Consider the following 21,354-nt stretch of genomic DNA (forward strand, 5'->3'; position numbering starts at 1 on the left):
CCTTAGACCAGGGTAAGACTTAAACATTTTGATCTGCAAGATAATCTTCACAATTTAATGGCAATTATTAGATTTTTGAAGAATAACGGACCCAGAAGTGCTGACTCATATGTGGGTGTTGGGACTCATTCCGGCCGCATTCTTGCCATTACCTAGCTAGATAGCTTGAATTCTTCATTAATTCTTAATTTAACATGAATTTGATCATAGAATTGTATGGCACCCTACAGTATAAGTGATGCAAAACACTAAAGACAAATGATCTTTGATGAAATTGTGTGCAACATCAAACACTGCAAATAGCGCAAAATGCTTTGGAGAAGAATGTTACACTTTTTTTTTTAAAGAAGTCCCAATATATCTTCTGTGCTGTATCTTGAAGATGAAAACAAATATCTGATGTTGTAGCATCTGTCACATTTGTCATCATTTGGACAGAATGGGAAAAATATGTGGATGAAACTATATATACAAGCTGAGGACATTTGTACATGAGTAAGAAAAGCAAATGATGAGCAGAACACTAGCAATGTGAAACAGCGTGACCTCGAATAAGTTTGAATTGATTTATTTGTCATATTGCTGGAGGCTGTTACTCCTCCTCCTCCTGAAGGAGCAGCCGGGGGTCCTCAGACTGTGAGGTGGAGGATGCTCTATGAGCAATGCCGACTGAGTCAGTAGAATTTGAAACTGTCCTTGACTGAATGAATCACTGTATCAATGAAGATGAATCATGCTGGATTCAAACAAGTTGTTTGTTGCAAATTGTTTTAGTCTGTGTTCTGTGATCACAGTGGTCTTTAATGCATCACACTGCTTTAGTCATACATTGTTGATATTTTTCAGAAATGTATCTGAATGTGTGGATGGCACATGGCAGTCATCCATATGATGATGCACACAGTCAGGCTCGAGGATTCCTCTCCTCTAAATGCGCAGGATGATACCGCAGCTCCGGCTCCACACTCCAACCCACCTTAAAACGGTACCCTCCGGTGCTGCATTCAGGTCCTGCGTGAAAAAAGGGGAAAAGGCAACAATCCTTTCTCGACACAGCATTTAGAAACTTGCAGTTTTGTGCATATATCCTGATTCCTTAAACCCACACTAAATAGTGAGTCACGCATAAACACCCACAGTCAAGCAATGGTTGCATTATTGTCTTAAACCAGCACGGGAGATTTCTCATTGGATGCCTACACAGGGAAACCACCTGTTGGATTTTGCCATCTGTGGTTGATTATTATAAAGGGTGAACTTATCCATTAAAAAGCTGGCCTCTTGTCCTTGTAATAGGAAGTTTCAGTCTTACTCAATCCTTAGGATAGTTACCATGTTATCACAACAGGTTTTACATACGCGAAAGATCATTGTTTTTGCCTTCTTTTTTATGAATTGTATTTTTTCCCCCCGCAGCATGCTGTAATAATAACAGTAATGTCTTTATCAATACAACACTTCTCAACACAAAGTTACAAAGTACCTAACAGATAGGAAGCAACGAACACATAAATCATGACATGGAAACAGCAATAAAAGAAGAAAAGTACATAAAAAAGAAATGAACCGTGATATTATTATTTATTATATTCCTTTATTGATCCCCATGGGGGAAATTCAAGTGTTGCAGCAGCTCAACTACACAGACATACAATAAATACACATAAATACACATATACATACAGACAATACACAGACAATACTATACAACTACACAGACAATAAATACACATACTATACAACTACACAGACAATAAATACACTATACTAACAACTACACAGACAACTACACAGACAATAAATACACATACTATACAACTACACAGACAATAAATACACATACTATACAACTACACAGACAATAAATACACATACTATACAACTACACAGACAATAAATACACATACTATACAACTACACAGACAATAAATACACATACTATACAACTACACAGACAATAAATACACATACTATACAACTACACAGACAATAAATACACATACTATACAACTACACAGACACAGACAATAAATACACATACTATACAGCTACAGACACAGACAATAAATACACATACTATACAACAAAATAAAGATAAATCAGGACTTTAGTGCCATTAATGTAAAAATAAACGTGTTAAAGGGCGAAAAAGCCATAAATAAGAAAGCGAGCTGTATTTCTAGCCGACATGGCCACACTGGGTTGGTATCCTTTAAATCAAGCATGAAATATCCGAATATTACCACTGTCCTTGAACGCAGCGCTCCAGCTGAGAAACAGACATCGCAGCTGACCAATAAGCGGCCGGGATGCCTCGCCACGCCCACCAATGGGGCGAGTGCGGAGGCGGGGCCGCGGTTATCAAGGAGCTCTCGCTTGGTTTCACTGCGTCGTCTGCTCTCGTCCCATTGGCGCAGGTGATCCGTCTCAGGATGCGAGAGGAGAGCGGAGGAGAGGGGAAGAGAGACGGGGACAGCACCGGTGGGAAAGTGTCCAGGGCTCGGTTAACAAGGAGACAGGATACGGGACATATCGGAGATGAGAGAGACTCACCGAAAGGGGCACTTTGAGATATGATGAGGTTTATTTCTGGCCGGCAATAGTACTATGATTTGGTATGTGGCCACTTTGATAGCAAGTGTATTCAGCACCCGAGGAACGGCCGCTCAAGGTGAGTCGAAGTGCAGTGTGTGTGTGTGTGTGTGTGTGTGTGTGTGTGTGTGTGTGTGTGTGTCCAATGACGTTTACTGCTTTAAGTTTTAACACACCTTTTTTTTTTTCTTTAAAAAAACGTTTTTCCTAACTTTGAATATGTCGCTTGTATGTTTCCAAAAAAAAAAAAAAAATAATAAAATGTCACACTTTACGTCATGAAGTTCAGACGTATGTGTGTGTGTGTGTGTGTGTGTGTGTGTGTGTGTGTGTGTGTGTGTGTGTGTGTGTGTGTGTGTGTGTGTGTGTGTGACAGACGGGAGGAGACGGAACTACTTGGGTTCAATTTGTTTTTAAAGAGGGGATAATCTGCTTATTTCCACCGTAATACACCGAATAGTTGTGGCGTTCAGGGCTCCGGGGTGATGGACAGGCTGTTTGGGTTGACATGTTCCTCCCGGGATGTGTGAGTTTGCTCTACCGGAGCTCCAGGACGGTTTTTTATTTTTTTATTTTTTTATTTTGTTGGGACTTGCAGAGCTGCACACCGGGTTAACCTCTTCGTGGGGAGCCGTCCTCCTCTCCATCACAGTGTCCGTTAGAGGGAGCGCTTTCTGAGCCATTACATTACATTACATTACATTACAGTCTTTTTTTATCCAAAGTGACTTACAATAAGTGTATTCAACATAGGTATTCAAGAGAACTACTAGTCACCAGAAGTCATAAGTGCATCTCCTTTCTTAAACAAGCATCTTAAAGCATAAACCAGAGCAAAAGTACAGTTAGTTAAAATGTTAAAATGTTAAGTCCAATCATTTACTCCATATAAAAAGTAAAAACTAAGTTGAAATATATTTCAAAAGAAATGCATTAACCTTTAATGGAGTAAGTCAATAGTTGTATTCAAAGGTTTTATTCAAGTAAAAAGGTGTACATTACATTACATTACATTACAGTCATTTAGCAGACGCTTTTATCCAAAGCGACTTACAGGAAGTGTATTCAACATAGGTATTCAAGAGAACTACTAGTCACCAGAAGTCATAAGTGCATCTCCTTTCTTAAACAAGCATCTAAAAGCATAAACCAGAGCAAAAGTATAGTGCAGAGGCAGATTACTACGAAAACAATAATTGCAACAACTACTGTGCTATACGAATGCAATAAGTGCAATAAGTGCTACGAGGAAGGCTCAGGGTAGTACTTCTTGAAGAGGTGAGTTTTCAGCCTGCGTCTAAAGATGGGCAGCGACTCTGCTGTCCTGACGTCAGTGGGGAGTTCATTCCACCACTGAGGGGCCAGGACAGAAAAAAGCTGTGACCGGGTGGATCGGCCGCAGGGACCTCTGAGCGACGGGGCAACCAGTCGCCCCGAGGCAGCAGAGCGAAGTGGTCGGGTGGGGGTGTAGGGCTTGACCAAGGCCTGGAGATAGGAAGGAGCTGTTCCCTTCACTGCCCTGTAGGCTAGCACCAGAGTCTGTAACTGGATGCGAGCTCTTACAGGGAGCCAGTGTAGAGAACGGAGAAGGGAAGTTGTGTGGGAGAACTTGGGGCGATTGAACACCAGACGTGCTGCAGCTTTCTGGACAAGCTCCAGAGGTCTGATGGCCGACGCCGGGGCTCCAGCAAGGTGAGCCAGCAAGGTGAACCTCAGACAGAGGCTGATTCTCAGGCATGTCCGGTGGGAGGCAACTTTTAAACACATGTATGGTCACTTCATGTGAGCTGGAAACTGTTGTTTTATATTTGAACAAATGTGAATGTGCTCTCATGTGGAGAGGAGCACAGGTTTTAGTTTGACAAGATCACCTGCAGCTGACCTCTGACCTCCCTGCAGAGGGCTAAAAGAGATGGTTGTGTCTAAAAGCAACACTGATGGGTCATCTCTCACCATATCATAAATAGTGCTGTAACTAATGATTATTTCGTTATCATCAATTATTATTTTCTTTTATATTATATGTTATTAAATATCAGAGATTTAAAAAAAAAAAAAAAAATGGCAATGACAATTTAAAAAAATCCCAAATACAAATATCTCAGTGCTTTGTTTGAAACCCAAAAATTCAGATTACTCCCATAGAATACTTAAAAAGCAACAAGGAAATATGGACATTTGCTAAGCTAAAAGCAGTGACTTTTGATGAAAAAATAACTTCATTAATTAAAAAAATGTTTCTTCTGATGATTGACAATCTATTGATCATCTAATACAGCTTTAATTAAAAATGACGTCATCCTGTAATTGCTGTACTCAACATGCAGTTGAGTGGTGAGCAAGTAAAGCTACAGCAGCACCTCACCCTTAAAATAAAGGAATCCCTGCTACTTTTACTCCTCCTCCCTCCTCTTTCCTCTCCTCCCCTACCACTCATCTTCAAGAGAGAGGAGTGATGGAGGAAAGTGGGACAGTGTCTGTGCTTCAGCATCACTGATTAGACGACGGACGAGGGAGGAGCTTGAAGATATTGAAGAAGTTTTACGTTCCCTCTCTTTGAAACTTTTTGGGCACCAAAAACGTTGCAGGTTTTAATGCTGTCTACTTTTGTCGATGTTCCTCCGGCACGCCCAACGAGGCTCTGCCTGGCTACATGTTATGTGCAATTATGTAACGTCCCGCCAAAAGAGGATACACTTAAAGCGTCGTCTGCCAAACGAAGAGGGGGGGGGCGGCAGCAGCAGACTTAAGGAGATGTTTTTAAGCGGCTTCCTTCATCTCCTCCAGGGTCGGGAGGGCAGGCCACTTGGCAGAAAGCGAGCACCGACTTCTGAGGAGGAGCTCGTTTTCTGAAGACCGTCCCATGAGTCGGTGTGAGCGGTTATGCATGTTGTCCCGTGCTCTAACACAGCTCTCGGTTGCATGGATGCTGTGTGCACGCGGGTGAACTCACTAGCCGTCGGAAGCGGTCGTCCTTCTGGCCTGGCGCTGCTGTCTCCAGCTGGCGGCTGGAGAAGCGAGAACCTTGGACCAGAGCCAGACTGTCTCCCTGTTCTCCCCTTTACTCCTCTCCGGTTTCCTCTCTTCCTCACCTTGTTTCATCCCCTCCCTCCCTCCCTCCTTCTGTCTGACTCAGGTCCTTGCCGCCCTCCCGTCCTCCACCCGTCTCCCCTCTCTCTCCTGCTCCTTCCTGTCGCCTTCCTCTTCCGTACACTCGGGTGAACTTGTATCCCTCCGGGTTTCAAGTGGCCTCTCTCTCTCTCTCTCTCTCTCTCTCTCTCTCTCTCTCTTTTTCTCTCTCTCTCTCTCTCTTAGCGATTGGCCAGGTAGCCGGGGAGAAGGGAACATGGTGGGCTGTGTTAATGGATGCTCGGGGGGCGCGTTCCACGGCAACCGTCTGCTGCTACACTTGTTACTCCTACCCACACACACACGCACACACACACACACACACACACATTCCCTTGGGGGGAGCAGTGTGTCTTTAACCAGGATCTCAACATATGCCCGCTAACAGGCCGTCTGCCCCGGACTCAGTTGGACTAATTATGAAGAAGCTGCGAGATAAATGCCTCTCGGTCGCTGAGTAAATACATATGCCAACGTCATGCCAAGAGGGCTGGGGACCGATGGGGTTGTAGGAGGAGGTGGTGGAGGAGGGGGTGATGTTGGAGGATAGTGGACAGAAACAATGGGAAAACAATGAAGAGCAGTTTTGCTTTTGAAAGCTTTTTTAGGTACTTTTTAGGGGGGGTGGTAGTGACAGATGCATCGACATGCTGAAGGCAGAGAGACAATCGTATTTGAAAAGAGACGGCAGCGAGATGATTTGCTAACAATGTAGGCGTGTCAGCGAGCCATTGGATGGATGAGAGCAGCTGATGAGAACAGCTGATATCACCATTGATTTCCTCTTTTCACAGCAATGGAGAATAGATACCAGAGAGGGAAAACGGAACACTAGCGATAAGCAGCTTAAGATACATATTGAGACCTACTAGTATCAAGATTTGTTTTTAAATCAAAGCAATTTCTCGAGACATTTTGACAGTTTACACTGACTTGGTGAAGTTGTGCTAATTTTCTTGCGACGGCTAGTCTGGATCATTGCTGTCAATAATAGTTCTTAGAAAGGAGATCGGAATCTGCAAAAATTGGAAATCGGCGGGTCAGACTTTAAAAATATCTGAATCGGCCAAGAACATTGCAATGGGTGCATCTCTACATTAGTCTGTATGAGAAAGCACCCTGAGAAACACGACCCTTAACCTGTGAGAGTAGTTACATAAAGTCTTCTGTGGACTGCACTCACTCCAGTGATTCCACATTTACTCACCTACAAGTTCCTGCGGTCCACCCCTCTCTAATCTCAGCAGCTAGCAGCTAACTAATATCATAAGCACTGCTGGCCCAGGGAAGAGAATCAAGACAGTTTAAATAAATAATGAAAAGGGGAATTATTTAAAGTTATTAGCGGTTGAGATTTTCTTTGGTGTGGTTTCTGTGGTTGGCCTCTCCATGGGTCTGCCTCCGTTGAAGTTGTGCTTGTATTGGAAACAATGGTGGTAACCTCTCGCTGTCTGAAAGCACCTTTGCATCTATTGTCCCTATTAAATAGGCTCTGGCACACATCTGTGTTCTACACTTTAGTCCTTTTTCTTTTTTTTTAGAGCTGCAACAGTAAGGCGATCAGTTGCGCCAAATTCTCATTTTTTGCATCGGGGCCACGAGTGTTCGACTATTTTCCTTAACACTGGTTTTGTTCTTTGAGAGAAAACTGAATAGCTTTGATATCGTTTAAGACATCAGAAGACAGCACCTCAGGCTTTGGAAAAAATGAACTATTTACTGGCTTTTTAGAGACCAAGCGGTTAATTGAGATTAATTAATTACTTAATTGTTGTTAGATGTAGCCATAAAAGTTTAAGATGAATTCCTCTTCTAATAATTACATCCTTTTGCTTGTCCATGAGAATCCACGACTTCCTGTATTTTACAAGAATGTTCACTGTTTGCATGTTTTTATCCATGTGATAAAAACAGGTGTTTAATATTCGTGTTGATCCTGTAAGCTGAAGGGGGAAGTATTTTATTTGCACATCTGACCACCTCTGACGATGAATGACTGTATTTACAGCTGGATATGTTCCCTGCTCTGGTTGCTCCTTAACGCTCTGTGCGTGACTGAACCAAGATTATTCTGGAGCTCTGAAGCTCCCTGAAAAACTTTTGAACTTGTGATTCAGTGATGTATTTTTGGTGTTTTTTTGAGTGAAGTGTGTATGTGCAAATGGAGCTGGCAAAGAGTGCTTTTTGCCTAATTAATTCTAACTCCCGGTACCTTCCCCCGGTATCCCTGTGTTTTTTATGATCCCTACAGTATGATCACTTAATGAGTGTTCTCCCAGTAAGTGGGTGGCTGCTTGGCAAAATAAACAAAGCTGCTGACCAAGAAAAGAAGAGACTCGTGTCTCGTTCACAGCATGGATTGAAATCTTTTGGCTGTTCAGCATTTTCTCGCTGAAGGACTGATGTGTTCTGTGTGGCTTGAAACACATTTAGTTTTTTAATTAGCGATGCTCCGATCTGGCATTTTATTGATCTGATACCAATCACTGCTGACAACGTCCGAGGTCGTGGTTACACTTGTCTTTTTAATGCCTCTTTTATACTTAATGGTCAAAGAAGCGGCTGTAGAACAGTGGATAAACAGATTTCATTTCCTTTCAATTGTTTACTATAAAAGTCCCCCGTTATTGTTGCTGGTTACACTTCCTCCCTGCAGGATTAGTAGACTTGTTTTTATTGAATAATAGTCGCCAACAAAGCTCCACTAATTCTGTGATAAACCTTTGGAGACCAACGTTTGATAGTTGGTCTGGATTGTGCCCACGCATGCTACACCTCACTGAGATCAGAACTCAATGCGAGCCAGACCAACTCGGCATGTGGGTCTCATTGGGAGCAAGATCTGATCATGGAGCATACAAACTTGACACTTATTGAGTCCCGGCTTGATCGGATGACAAAAGAGGCGTGGAAAAAACAAGTTTAACCACGGCCTGAATGACTCAGCATATTTCAGTATAACTTGATACTGCTACATCTTTGCCACCTTCCTCCTGGACTCTGCCAGTGGACTTTAGGACCAGGTGAAGGAGCCAAAACTCCCATCAGTCTATTTTTATGGTTTAAGGACATCAAACAACTAATTTCCTCTCAGGAGCATACGTGTTCTTTAAAGTGTAGTGTGTGTGTGTGTGTGTGTGTGTGTGTGTGTGTGTGTGTGTGTGTGTGTGTATGTTTGTGTGTGTATGTTTGTGTGTGTGTAGGTGTGCATTGCTTCTCATTGCAGACCAGAGTTGAAACTGGAATCAGAGCGAGGTGGCCTGCACTGAGCCCCGTGGATTCAGATAAAGTGTTTCTCTAATTCCAACACTCCACTTCCTGGATTGAGGTCATTCATCCTTTTAAAATCAGAGGCTGCGTCTCAGCTCAGCCTCTGACTCACTGAGCCTGATGCTCTGCAACAAGAAAAAATCTTCAACATTTTTTAAGTTGGCAGGTGTTGGTTGTTATTTTAGACTGAATGTTCCCACTGTCAAACTTCATCGAAAACCAACATTGAAGCTGGACGATTTCCAGACATGGAGGGTTCACTAGTTTTAATTTGTTCCATGTATCTTTTAAACGTTTGGTCTGCAGTGAGAAAGTTTGGATGTGATGAGAGCAGGTCTGTCTTTTTCCTCCATGGGGGGAAACATATCATTAGTAAGGAAAAACAACAACTTATCCCCAGACTCACTGGGCAATAACCGATAAAAATGTTATCACCCAAACTGTTTCTGTCAATATTGATATACATTAATCATTATGTTGGTTTTTCTGTGTAGTTTAAATATTGTAGGTCAAAGATTGAAGAAGTGTAAGATGGTTGATTCAAAACCAGTGTTTCCCTTATTTGTAAGCACAGGTTTTCAGCTTAGTTAAGAGTGCACACCTCCATGTTTTGTGTCACACTTTAACTCTGAACACACACTGAACCCTAAAAACCAGGATTGAAAGGCATCTTTTTTTATTAAGCAGTCGCCAAAGCTATACCATTTATCCTAGCCGAAGGCTGAAAAAACCGACAGCGTCAGTTCCATCTTTCCGTCAAACCTTGAACACATCATGTGACGAATGCTTCCGTCAAGAAAAACAACCCAATCGAGGCTTAGAATTGTGATATTTCATCAAAACACTTTATTTTGAACATCTCTCATTTAAAATGTTGTACCAAATAAAACGTTTGCTCTAACCAGATTCTGTAAAAAACATTAAATTCTGTGCTCTTCAGCACAACTGTGATACAACAATTGACTTGGCAATTGACCGTTTTTTTTCTATTTTTGATCATTGGCATTGCATATATTCTACACAAAAGACATGTTTGATTTCTCTCTTCTTCCGGCCAAGATCGTTCTGTTCCTATAGAGGTGCAGGACTTAAATATTTCGGTGACAAATGTGGTCACAGAAAATCAAATATGACAAGAACAAAAACCTCCCTGAAGGTGCTTTGGGTTCAGAGGGTGAAGGGACCTGTCCTGTCTTTACCAGCGGTTAGTTGTTGTGACTACTCACAAAAGCACTTTTCTTTTCCTTCTGTCTGACTTTTACACCAAAACAACTGGGCAGTAGGGCTGCCTGCAACCAACAATTACTTTTATTATCCCTTATTCTAACTTTGATACAATATCTTGAAAAATATAAATTTTAGATATAATTTCCAATACCACAAGGAGAGGTTGAAAGTTGGCACAACATTGAGGCCATACAATTTTTTTTATTTTATTTTAAGAATAGGTAAAGAAATGTGTATATGCACTGATACTGTGGAAAATGTGTATTGATACCATTTCAAATATTCAGTATGGATATGTATTGATACCTAGACACACTATTCCAAGGCGCTAAGAGTCCAAACCGCACAGAGATTCTGTTTACTCTGATATAAAACAGAGAAGAGTAGAGAACGCTCCTGTTAGAGGAGTTGAGAATCTGTTGAACGTGGTATCCACGGTCCATGTAGGGCTGTGCAGGAAGATCTGCTGTGCTCCTTGTACAGAAGCCCTCACTCCTGCTGAGCTTAATGAAAAGCAGCACCCCTGCTGCCTGGGGGGCAAATGGCACACTTCATAAAAGTCACCGACCTTTAGATGGCAATCAACCTGGTATTTGGGCCAATAGGAGGTGACTGGCGGCTGCTGTCAGGGCCCCTGAGGGGGTCGCTCTACCGATGGAGAAGACTGAGATGCTTCATGTGTGGTTTAAGATCCTCGCAGATCCCTGTCAAATATGTGAGCAGTCCACAGAGTGTCCGTGTGTACAAACTGCTGTTGACTTTCTGAAATTTGCAGCTTAAGTAGCTTTAATAAGCGTGGAATCTTCTTCATAGTACCTGAGAGTGGTGGTGCATTCGTCTGCACCACCACTCAGTGTCCTGGGGTGGCCACTTAATTCAATGCTGGAAAGACGGCGTTGCTTATCTAGAATTGCCTTCCTGTGTAACTTCAATTATATATCTCTCCTGAAAGGAGCAGGGAGCCAGCAGAGAAGAATGGTGTCGTTCAACATGGATAAAGACACTATCTCTCTCTCTCGCTGTCTCTCAGCTCACATGAGATCCAAACTAACTCCCTCCCCTCACCCCCTCACAGGGTCTCCTCACGTCTGTGACGGACTAAAATAGACTGTGGTGGTTCGGTGTACCGCTCACGATAAAGTGTTTGACATGGAGCAGCCCTTAAAGTACAGCACCTTAGGATGGTATTGCTCTCTGGCATTTGTTCTATACTGTACCAGTGTCCTTTAGCTGACTCATCTTAAAGCTGTCCAGCTCGTAATTGCTGTAGCCCTTCTGCTGCAGTCCGGATGCACAAAATAAAAACGACATCAAAACATGCGTTGACTTGTTTTCACCGAGCTGTATTCACTTTATGTAGCAAGATGCATGTTGACTGGTATACCACAGCGATAGGAACCCAAAATAAAACAGATTCTCCTGTGATTTAATTGCGATAACAAATAAAAATGAATCCCAAAATAACTACATCAAGTTGCCGATTTGCAAAAAATGTATAAGTTCACGTTTTTTCAGATCTGTATGCTTGTTTTTTACGGAGTTCGGATCGATCAGTTATAGGCTATTCCATTGTAGCTGCTCCATCAACACTCAAAATAATGTCATCAAGGCATCTGTAGCTCTGTATTAAGCTACAATTCAAGCCCGGCCACTTTTTTTAGCGGTCCAATCAAATGCAAAAGATTTGATTAAAACTCCTCTTGTAATTGTACACCACTCAAATATTTTGTCTTTATGGAATCGGTTAAAGCACAGAAGCTCCAACCTCCGTTTCACTGGGACTTTAAAGGATCATCAACGTCATTAAAATTAATTTGAAAGGAAAGGTCTGAACCAAATTTGATGTCAATCCATTAAGCAGTTGTTAAGACATTTTACAAAAAGAAAAGGAAAGTCAGGGGATCACCAAAGTCAGTAAGATTCATCACTGTGGGTAAATGTACCAAAAATCATTAGAGCTCATCCCCAGATGCCATTGTTATTTAACACAACACACTTATGAAAATGTTATTTTTTCTGTGTGTAGACACTGATACAGATAAGCTCCTGAAAATAGCATCTATATCTGTGTTTACCAGAGATTCCCAAAGTTGCTTCTCTTTACCCGTAGATATGACTGCGCCTGGCCTGATGGCATTGCTTGTTAAATAAACTACAGCATTCTAACCAATGCTAGCTTTTGTGCTACTTATAATGGACAGGCTAGGAACCCCGTTGATTAGAAGTGCCGACTTCACTTTTATTCCTGGTGGCATTTGATGATAATTTCAAGGCTGATCTGATTAGCCTCACAGTTAAAAACAGCACTTTGTAATAAGAAAATGTAAGCGCTTACTAACAGCTTACATGTTGAAATGCTGCTATTAAATGATAAAACCCAATGCCAGCATAATGAGTGCAAATATAAGTGTAGGAATAATTACAAAGAGTCTTTTTTCATGTGCAGTTGGTGGTATATTGCAATGTACACAGCTTTATATTAATTATGAGTGATGGGTGACTCAGTTGGTTGTCAATAAATGATCCTCCCTCCAAAGTAAGGCAGTCCTTTTTGGATTTTCAAAAGAACCAAGGGGCACCCAAACGTGTAGATGAGGCAGTATTCATACTTTTATCTTTATGCAGTGAATTAATCATTACAACTTCAGTTGAACAATGTTTATAGTGCTAGGCTTCACAAATGGGAAACACATTTTATCAATTGAAAAAAAAAAAGAAAATACAGTTTGATATATCTTACTCTTTGGACACAGTCCTATGAGGGCACACTTTGTTATTTTTTCAAAAAGAAGTGTGAATCAATCTGCTGCCAGGTTTATGCTGGTTTTTCACAACCTGACAGCAAAATGATGAAGACCCTCCCTGCTATTCATAAACTAGTCCAGGGGATTGATTTTAATATTTTTTAGACTTTTTTCTCTCTATTTGGAGGGCAGAGATTTTTGCATTATCTGGAAGTGGGTAAAATTACCACTTGTGCGCCTACCAATCAAACTGCCATTTCCAACAGCTGATCAGAGTGCAAGATACTGTAAAACCCATTTCTCCACGTTGCTCTATGCCGAATTACTGGTGTCTTCCTTGAAGTTGTGAGAGAAAGAAGTCATTTTTATCATAAGGTGAAATTATTTTCTTTTTCCCCGGTATGTGCTGTAGTTTTGCACCTCATTAGCACGTCGTTCACAGCTGTGTGGGGGTTGAAGTTGGGCATATTGACGGACAGAGGTACACAGCAACGCGGTCCCTGATGGGCAGAGGCAGCTTTATTCCAGTCAGCGAGCAGGGAGGAACCAGGACGGACGCAGTTGCTGCTCTTGCAGCCTAACCGATGATACATTTAGGGGGTTAGATAAGGCCAGTTTAACACGAGGAGGTGTAGACACCCATGTTCTATAAGAATAGCTGAGGACGATTTAAAGTTTGAGTGGAGGGTTGAGTCTGGCCTGACGATTCTGTGTCTGTCAGATCTACCATTCAGCTTGAACAGTCCCGAGATCTTGCAGCCGTCAAGGCTGATCCTCAGTGTCTCAGGAGGATTGTCACATCCGTTGGAAAAAACATCTATATCGTTTTCTTTGGTGATGTCAAAAAACAGTGGCCGAAAAGCGTTACGTTAATATACAACTTCATGTGGAGGGTTTTTAGTTGTTGTTTTTTTGGTTTCCTGCTAGCATGCATATTGGTTACTGTCCTGCTCTGTATACTGTATCTTAATACTGCCCTCCCCTCCACTCCCCTCCCTCCCTACATCCTAAGCCGGCTGGCTTCCTGCCCTGTCTCATTTTACAGCCTAGCCCACTGATGCAGCACCGTCAGCTTCCTCCACGCAGACTTCTCCAGACCCATTAAACATTCATAGGATAGGGCCATAAGATACCTCAGCGTAGGCCTCAGCTCTGCTACTCTAAATTCAGCCCAAGATCTAAGCTTTACACTCTTAACCAGGATACCGAAGGCTAAATTCTATAGGCATGTGTCCCTATGAGAAGGGGTGCAGAAAATGCATGCAATAGACAAACTGATTGATTATGTTGGCGTGGCACACTATATGAAACATGATCCCCTCGCTGCTGTGTGGCAGCAGTGTTGGAGAACATGGATGGATACAACTTGCAACGGGTATAAAGGACAGATGACTGTTGTTGTTGGCTGTAATTAGGCCCAAAATATTAAGAGCAGCTAATGATTACCGGGATGGTTCGTCTTCATTTATCTGTTTCATCAAAGGAGCTCTAACAGAACATTTAAGAACAAATGTCTAAGAGCAAAGTAACAACCTTAAAAACACATCCAGTGTTTCCATCTCTTTTCCAATGAAAGTAGCTAGCAGCACTAGCTAAAGGCGCTAAACCTAGTTGTCAACACTGAGAGCTTGTCCCTTCAGGTTTGCCTCCCAACCCACTCCCCCATAATGGTCATCATGAACATAAAACAACAAACATGGCTGTACTCACAGCTGACAAACTAGCAGCTTATGGAAGACTCCGATGACGAGCGTTGAGTGCATGGACAGTGTGATCGGGGTAAACAGGCAGGTAGCCCATCCTATCACATCCTTCGGCCTGAATGAAATGATTGACATGATTGGTTATTATTCTTATTCCAATACCAACTCTAGCTTTGATAGTTGAATACTCAGAACTAGCTAATGAGCTTCATTGGGACCCATGTGTGAGAGGTTTGACCTGGCAATGTGAGTAAACAGCCCAACTGTCTCATTCAAATGTCGCTCAACTCTGCATGGCAGAGAACCCCCCCGCTTCAAAACATTGAAGAACCAAGAGAAAAAATACAAAACCAGAAAATTTCTTATGTGAAATAAGCAAAACTTTTTCAATAACATCTATTGCAATTTGGAGCCCATCGCCTATGGGTCTAACAATATTTCTAGTTCTAGCGTAACCATTAGATAACCGGCTATCCAGACAAGGACTTCCTCTTCTGTGCGCCGCTCATTGTTTACAGTCTAATAAGCAACTTGAGACACAACAATAAGATTTGACACGTCTACAGTTGGATGTTTGAGCAAGAAGCCAGCTAATTTTTCAGCTAACAAACAGCTAAATCGTTGTCAGGCGGTAGCCGATGCGTTCCTGGATTGCATTATCTGCCTATGCGTTCCACCTCGTTAGTTCTTGACCCACACGGTTTACCTGCATTCAACCAAAACCAGCTCGAACGTTATTGATCAATACTACTTGGACAGCAAACAGACACCAGAATGTTCTGATACCACTTTTGATATTACTTTTATAGGCCTTTAAAGTAGCTGTATTCTCTCATGCAAACTGCTGTACACATGTGCAGTACTTTCAGCTCCGTGCCCATGGCGGTATCCATGACGGCTGCCTCTGTGGTGTCGAGTTACAACTTACTTAGTGTTTTGCTGACATGAACTGTTTGTAATCTTTCCATCCAAAGGTCAGAGCACTCTAGTCCAGCTGTAAGGAACAATGCAGACTCGAGAGGCTTCGACAAAGATCTCTGGTAATTCACTGAAATGTAGAACAGAGCGGCTTGGAGATAATGTAATGTAAAGGAACGGTGTGCGGAATCACATGTGAACGATACAGGAAGCTTGTAGAGAGGAATGGAAAACGGTGATCTTGTTTTCAGAGAAGAGTAGAAGAGAATAGTCAGTGCGCCGTGGACATGGGTGAGCAGGGAATAGCTGTCATGTCTAAATAGAGACATATTAGGGAAGCTGGCATCGTGTCTCCTCTACCACCGGGTGAAATGTGCTTACTGTGACGATCGGACGGCAGCATTTTGCAAACAATACAGGATCTGTGTCCTACACATCTGCCACCGATCCTATTTTACGCCCTCATCAGAGTATGCTGTTAAGTGTTTGCTAGATTCTCTCCTCTTTTCTTAAATAACATTCATATTTTTGAGTAAAACAGCAGCTCTTAATAAAAGTCAGTTTGTAGCAAGATTAGAGAATATTAAATGATGTAGGTGATTATTTCCTTATTGCCAATTTCGTTTTGTCCTTATCTAGTGGGACGTGATGCCATGACCTTGTCAGAGCAATGACAACCACTCATTACTGCCTAATACGCAGCCTCGTGCACGTGGAGCGACCCCTTCAGAACAGCCAGAGGCCTGAAGATGGCGGGTGGCTCCTGAGCCCTTTTCCTTCAGTCAAATCTGTTTGTTTATCGATTGTGGTTGGCAAACACGAGTCAGGTCCGCGGGGACAGTCATTGACTAATCGGAGTGATAGCTCCTGTAACTAGAGGGATTTATTTCAGAGCCAGCGTTCCCCTCTGGTTTCTGTCAACTCGTCCTGGATTGTTTCGACGAGTCCGTTGAAGGCAACCGCTGCTAAATTGCCAGGATCAAGGGCAGAAATGTTGGCATGTTTAGCTGCTGTACGTGAGCCGCGCCTGTTGAGAGAATGAACGTCTGATTAAATAAAATAATGACGACTGCTGTCATTTTATGCTGCCTATACAAGTATGAGACTGCTGATATTGAGATTATTCCAGCTTGTATGACACTCTGTCGAACGTAAAATACTTCCTCAGTGTTTATATGGGTAGGGCTTGGCAATGTAGCGGGTGTTCTATCAATATCCTTATATGAGACTAGATATTGTCTCAGATTTAAGATATTGTGTGTCTTTTCTTGTTTGTAAAGGCTGCGTTAGTGTAAAGTGATGTCATTTTCTGAACTTACCAGAGCGTTTTAGCTGTTCTATTATTCTATTATTTGCCCCTTAATCATTATGTCTACATTACAGATGATTATTTATCAAAAATTTCAATCTCTGGTAATATTTTGCGAAGTCACCAATGTCAGTCAACCTTATAATATCGTTGTAAAATTTATTTTGAGGTATTTGATCAAAAATATGATATTTGATTTTCTCTCGCAACACTACCTAAGGGTCATTATGACTATGATATTTTATTGTAAGGGGGAGTCACCTGGTCCCCTAAAAAACTGTTTAATACAAAAAAATCGCCAAACTTTATATTTTAACAACATTCTTTCAGTTTGACAAGAGATAAAGGACGAGAACTAACCTGTGGGTTTAGCAAATGTATGTCTGGTAAACCGCCCCCCTTCCTTAAACTGAATATTTCTGAGGAGCGGTCTTAAAGAAGTCCCTGTACTGACTGAAGTGTGAGAAAAACTTCCCTTGTTAATGGGAATAGAGCTGAGTGTCCACAGTAGATATAGCTTAATTGTGTGTGTGTGTGTGTGTGTGTGTGTGTGTGTGTGTGTGTGTGTGTGTGTGTGTGTGTGTGTGTGTGTGTGTGTGTGTGTGTGTGTGTGTGTGTGTGATGCCTCCGCTGGTGCTGCAGAAAACACACACTAATGATTCCTCCCATAATGAGGGCTGGGGATCAGCAAAAGCCACTTCAGGTCCGACCTGTAACTCCAGTCCAACACTTAAGTGATTCACAAACATCAAAGAATCTCTTGTTGTTGTCACACAGTAGACGAGGCACTTTAATAAAGAAGAAGAAGAAGATGAGACACAGATAGCTATCACTGAAGAAATGTGGGAGGAAACACTGTTGACTTGCATTCACATCTACAAGCAGTTTACTGAAGGATATTTGTTCAAAGCTTACATCAGGGCCTTCTTAAAGTAATCTTAAAAGCAGCCAACAAGAGCAGCCAGCGGTTTTGGCTGAAAAGAGAGGATACGGACTGGGCATCAAGTCAACTCCATCACAGCTAAGTTATGTAACGGCACACACACGCTCAGGCAAAGCATGTAGGCATGCACAGTCAGCAGCTGCAAGTTATTGTAAGTCTACAGTGGGTTTTTCCTGAATTAGTCATTTGTCTGTCATTAACTAGAACTGTCATCTGTTTTTAAAGCCCGTTGCTCCTCACATGCTGTGATATTAGAAAACACACAGTAGTTAATAGCACCATGGAGAGTCACTGAACATACTTTATTGTCAGAAGGCTCTTGTTAGCTGCATTTTCTTTGATCGTACTTGTCAATAATAAAAGTTTAGAATATAAGAAATGAGTTTGCACTCAAGCCAAGACTTACTGTACAATTCAAGGATCAAAGCGGGAGTAAAGAGTTGTTTTTGCTGTAAGTAAATCAGAACCATGAGTGGAGGACTAGATATTATATATATACATAGACCTTTTTTAAATTTGGTTGGCATTTTCAACCTGAGTTTTCGAACATGCATCGGGAATAATGCAAACAGCAGCAGCAAACCAATTGTCTGGGCAATATGCCATAATTTGACTACAGGGTAACGCTGTGCATCAACTTTGACTAAGCACCAAGCATCATTGACATAAAAAGGAGTTCGCCTCCTCTAGTCCCACCCAGAGTCCTGCGGTTCACCGACAAGTTCATTTTGATCTAGGACCACGATGGAGCCTGGTGTCTGTAAAGATGTGGGCAGTTGCTGGGTTAGCCCCAGGATCAGACTTGGTGATGGAATAGCCTCAGGTCCTAGCTGTGTTAGCTTAGCTTCCATTTGGGCTCCCCTTCTTCTCGACTCTGCTTTCAGTAGCCTTTGGTTGGTCAGGTCTGGCTGGGTGGGTGGTCGTGGGTGTTGATTGTCTCAGGTCCGCTCCTCATGCGCTTCCTTTTCTGATTTTGATGTCACACAAGTCTAATGTTATGCTAAGGTGCAGTTGTGCAGTAATACAACAAAAGAAACGGAGCTTGTCACAAAATCATGTCAAAAGAAAAAAAGCTATTATATCTGATCCGCATGGCAAACAGTAATTCTACTTTTACTCTTCACTGTTATTATAAATTTAAAAGGAAACAATTTTGCGATGCCTTTTATCGCAAAGGTCACCCGAGAGAATGGCCTGTCATTTTCAGGGAGAACAAGTTTTGGAGACATATTCATAACAAAGTGAAAGCTGGCATAATTGGTCCTTAATAATATATTATTTAGGGTAATCAGGATGAATTGTGAAATTAAATATGAACACGTAATTGATGGGGTGTCACAGACCATTTGGAAGGTAATACTTTTTCTTATATTCATAAATCATAAAGGAGAAAAGTCAGAAACGTATTCAAAACTCCACAGAAAGAGCCAATGACACAAGAACAGCAGGATTACCGAGTAACACTTTTGTTAAAAAATTGTCAAACTATGTATTTTGTAGACATGGTAGACAGCATTTTACAGCAGGTTCTTAAAAAGTATTAAAATATGAAAAAACTATTTAGCAAACATTTAGGGACTTACATAAAGCATTAAAAAGCGTTAAAAAAGCCATTTTCAGAGGAATGACATTTTGCAGCTTGCTTTTAAAATTACTACAAATTATGTTTTTGCTGCAATTTTTGTGTTGATTACAATTTGTTACACAGATTTGGTGCTAAAATTTACCAATATTTACCACTCCAGAATTGAAGAGAATGATCCCCAAATCCCTCCAAAATGCCACAGTAACACACAATGATCTTGAGTAACACCATAGAAAAACACTTACACGTAGCTTAAAAAATCCAAATGGGCGTATTAGTCTTTTGTTTCGACATAACCACTGTGGGGATTTTTTTACTTGTGAGAAAAGAGTCCTGTTGTAGCGTGCTGATATCACACCAGAATGCACAAGGAGCACTGGAAGTGATGGATTGTCATCATGACCTGTTCCCGGTTTCTTTCACATGAAAACGAGTGTTCTAGGCTGAGGCTCTAACGCATGCTGACAGCTGAACAGATGCTAAATGTCGGCGCACACCAACAATGCGTCTCCACACAGTCGGCTCGTAATGCGTGGCATTTATTCTGTTTAGTTTTCCCTCACATAGTTTCCAGGCTTCACTTGGAAGCGCTCCAGAACCAGCTCTGTGTGACGGTCCGGAGTTTGATTGGGGCGTTCTCACCTTCCCAAACTAATTTTAGCGAGTGTGTCTATGTGCTACAGTTTGATTGAATTTCTGCTTGGCAGGCGCTTTCACACCTGCCAAGCCGCAAGAGGAGAACACCGACCCTTCATCTAAACAGCAGCGGGAATGTCAGTAACAGTAATTTTTTTTTTTACTATTTCACAGTTCAAAAGACTCACACAATGCAACATATTTGAACACCTTTGTAATTTGAACCAAAGCCTTATAATGCAGCTGTACTACTAAATTAAATAAATTCTTGTTTTAGAAATCTTACAGACGCAGGATGGGAATAGATTTGTTGTTCATGACAATTGTTAAATATCACTAAACTGATTTTAATTTCAGTCACTGTGGCTGTGGTTACACTTGTCTTTTCAGTACGACTTTTGTCATGCGGACACAGCCTGGACAATTTAGCAAACATACGTCCCCCCCCCCACACACACACATGCTGCGTTAAAATAAAAGCTTTTAAATAACAATATTATGTGGGACTTTAAAAAAAATGAAAATCCTCTAGGAAAATGTTATATCACAGAATTAGTGGAGCTTTGTTAGTCGCTATTGCTCAGTAAAACACATCTACTAATACTGTAGGTAAAAGAGTAAGCAGCTAAAACAATGGGAGACTTTTATTGTCAAGAGGGACTTCAAGAAACCACGTGTATGAGCAAATTTGCAGCGCTTTGTTTGCAGCTATTCAGTAAAACAAGTCTACTGATACTGCAGGGAGAACAACTAAGCAGCAAAAATAAAGGGGGACTTTTAATGTGAAGAATTTTCACGAACAAATGTTTGTCACAGAATTAGAGCAGCTTTGTTAGCAGCTATTCTCCAATAAAACAAGTCTACTAATGCCGCAGGGGGGAAGAGTAAGCAGCAAAAATAACGAGGGACTTTTATTGTGAAAATTATAGAAAATTAAGTATGTTTGAATTGGTGAATTAGCAGAGCTTTTTTTAGAAGCTTGGTTTAAAAAAATAAATAAAACAGGTCTACTCATGCCGCAGGGGGGAGGGTAATAGCAAAAATAACGAGGGACTTTTATTGTGAAGAATTTAAAGGAAAGGAAATGCGTTTATCCACCGTTCTACATCCGCTTCCATCACCACAAACATTATCCGATCAGGCGGGTCACAATAAAGTGTCAACTGTGGACACACACATATGTGGACACGGCTGAGTCCCTATCTGGGGCATCCCATTGAAGAGACAAGTGTAGCCACAGCCTCAGTTGCCCTCGCTCATTGGTGAGCATTCCTGAACTTGATTGTCCACTGATCCTC

The 21,354-nt window shown here is 41.7% G+C and overlaps 1 protein-coding gene across 1 annotated transcript in view; it reads left to right on the forward strand.

Annotated features, from left to right (window-relative positions):
• The first annotated feature begins 2,491 nt into the window (after positions 1-2,491).
• The window catches only part of LOC129113774 (protein turtle homolog B-like), a 116,985-nt gene continuing 98,122 nt past the window's right edge, over positions 2,492-21,354 (forward strand). Inside the window, exon 1 of the mRNA XM_054626245.1 lies at positions 2,492-2,671. Within this exon, the coding sequence (XP_054482220.1) occupies positions 2,608-2,671 (64 nt within the window). The 5' untranslated portion in view covers positions 2,492-2,607. The remainder of the gene's footprint in view (positions 2,672-21,354) is intronic.

Source organism: Anoplopoma fimbria, chromosome 24 (assembly GCF_027596085.1).
Source record: "Anoplopoma fimbria isolate UVic2021 breed Golden Eagle Sablefish chromosome 24, Afim_UVic_2022, whole genome shotgun sequence".
NCBI lineage: Eukaryota > Metazoa > Chordata > Actinopteri > Perciformes > Anoplopomatidae > Anoplopoma > Anoplopoma fimbria.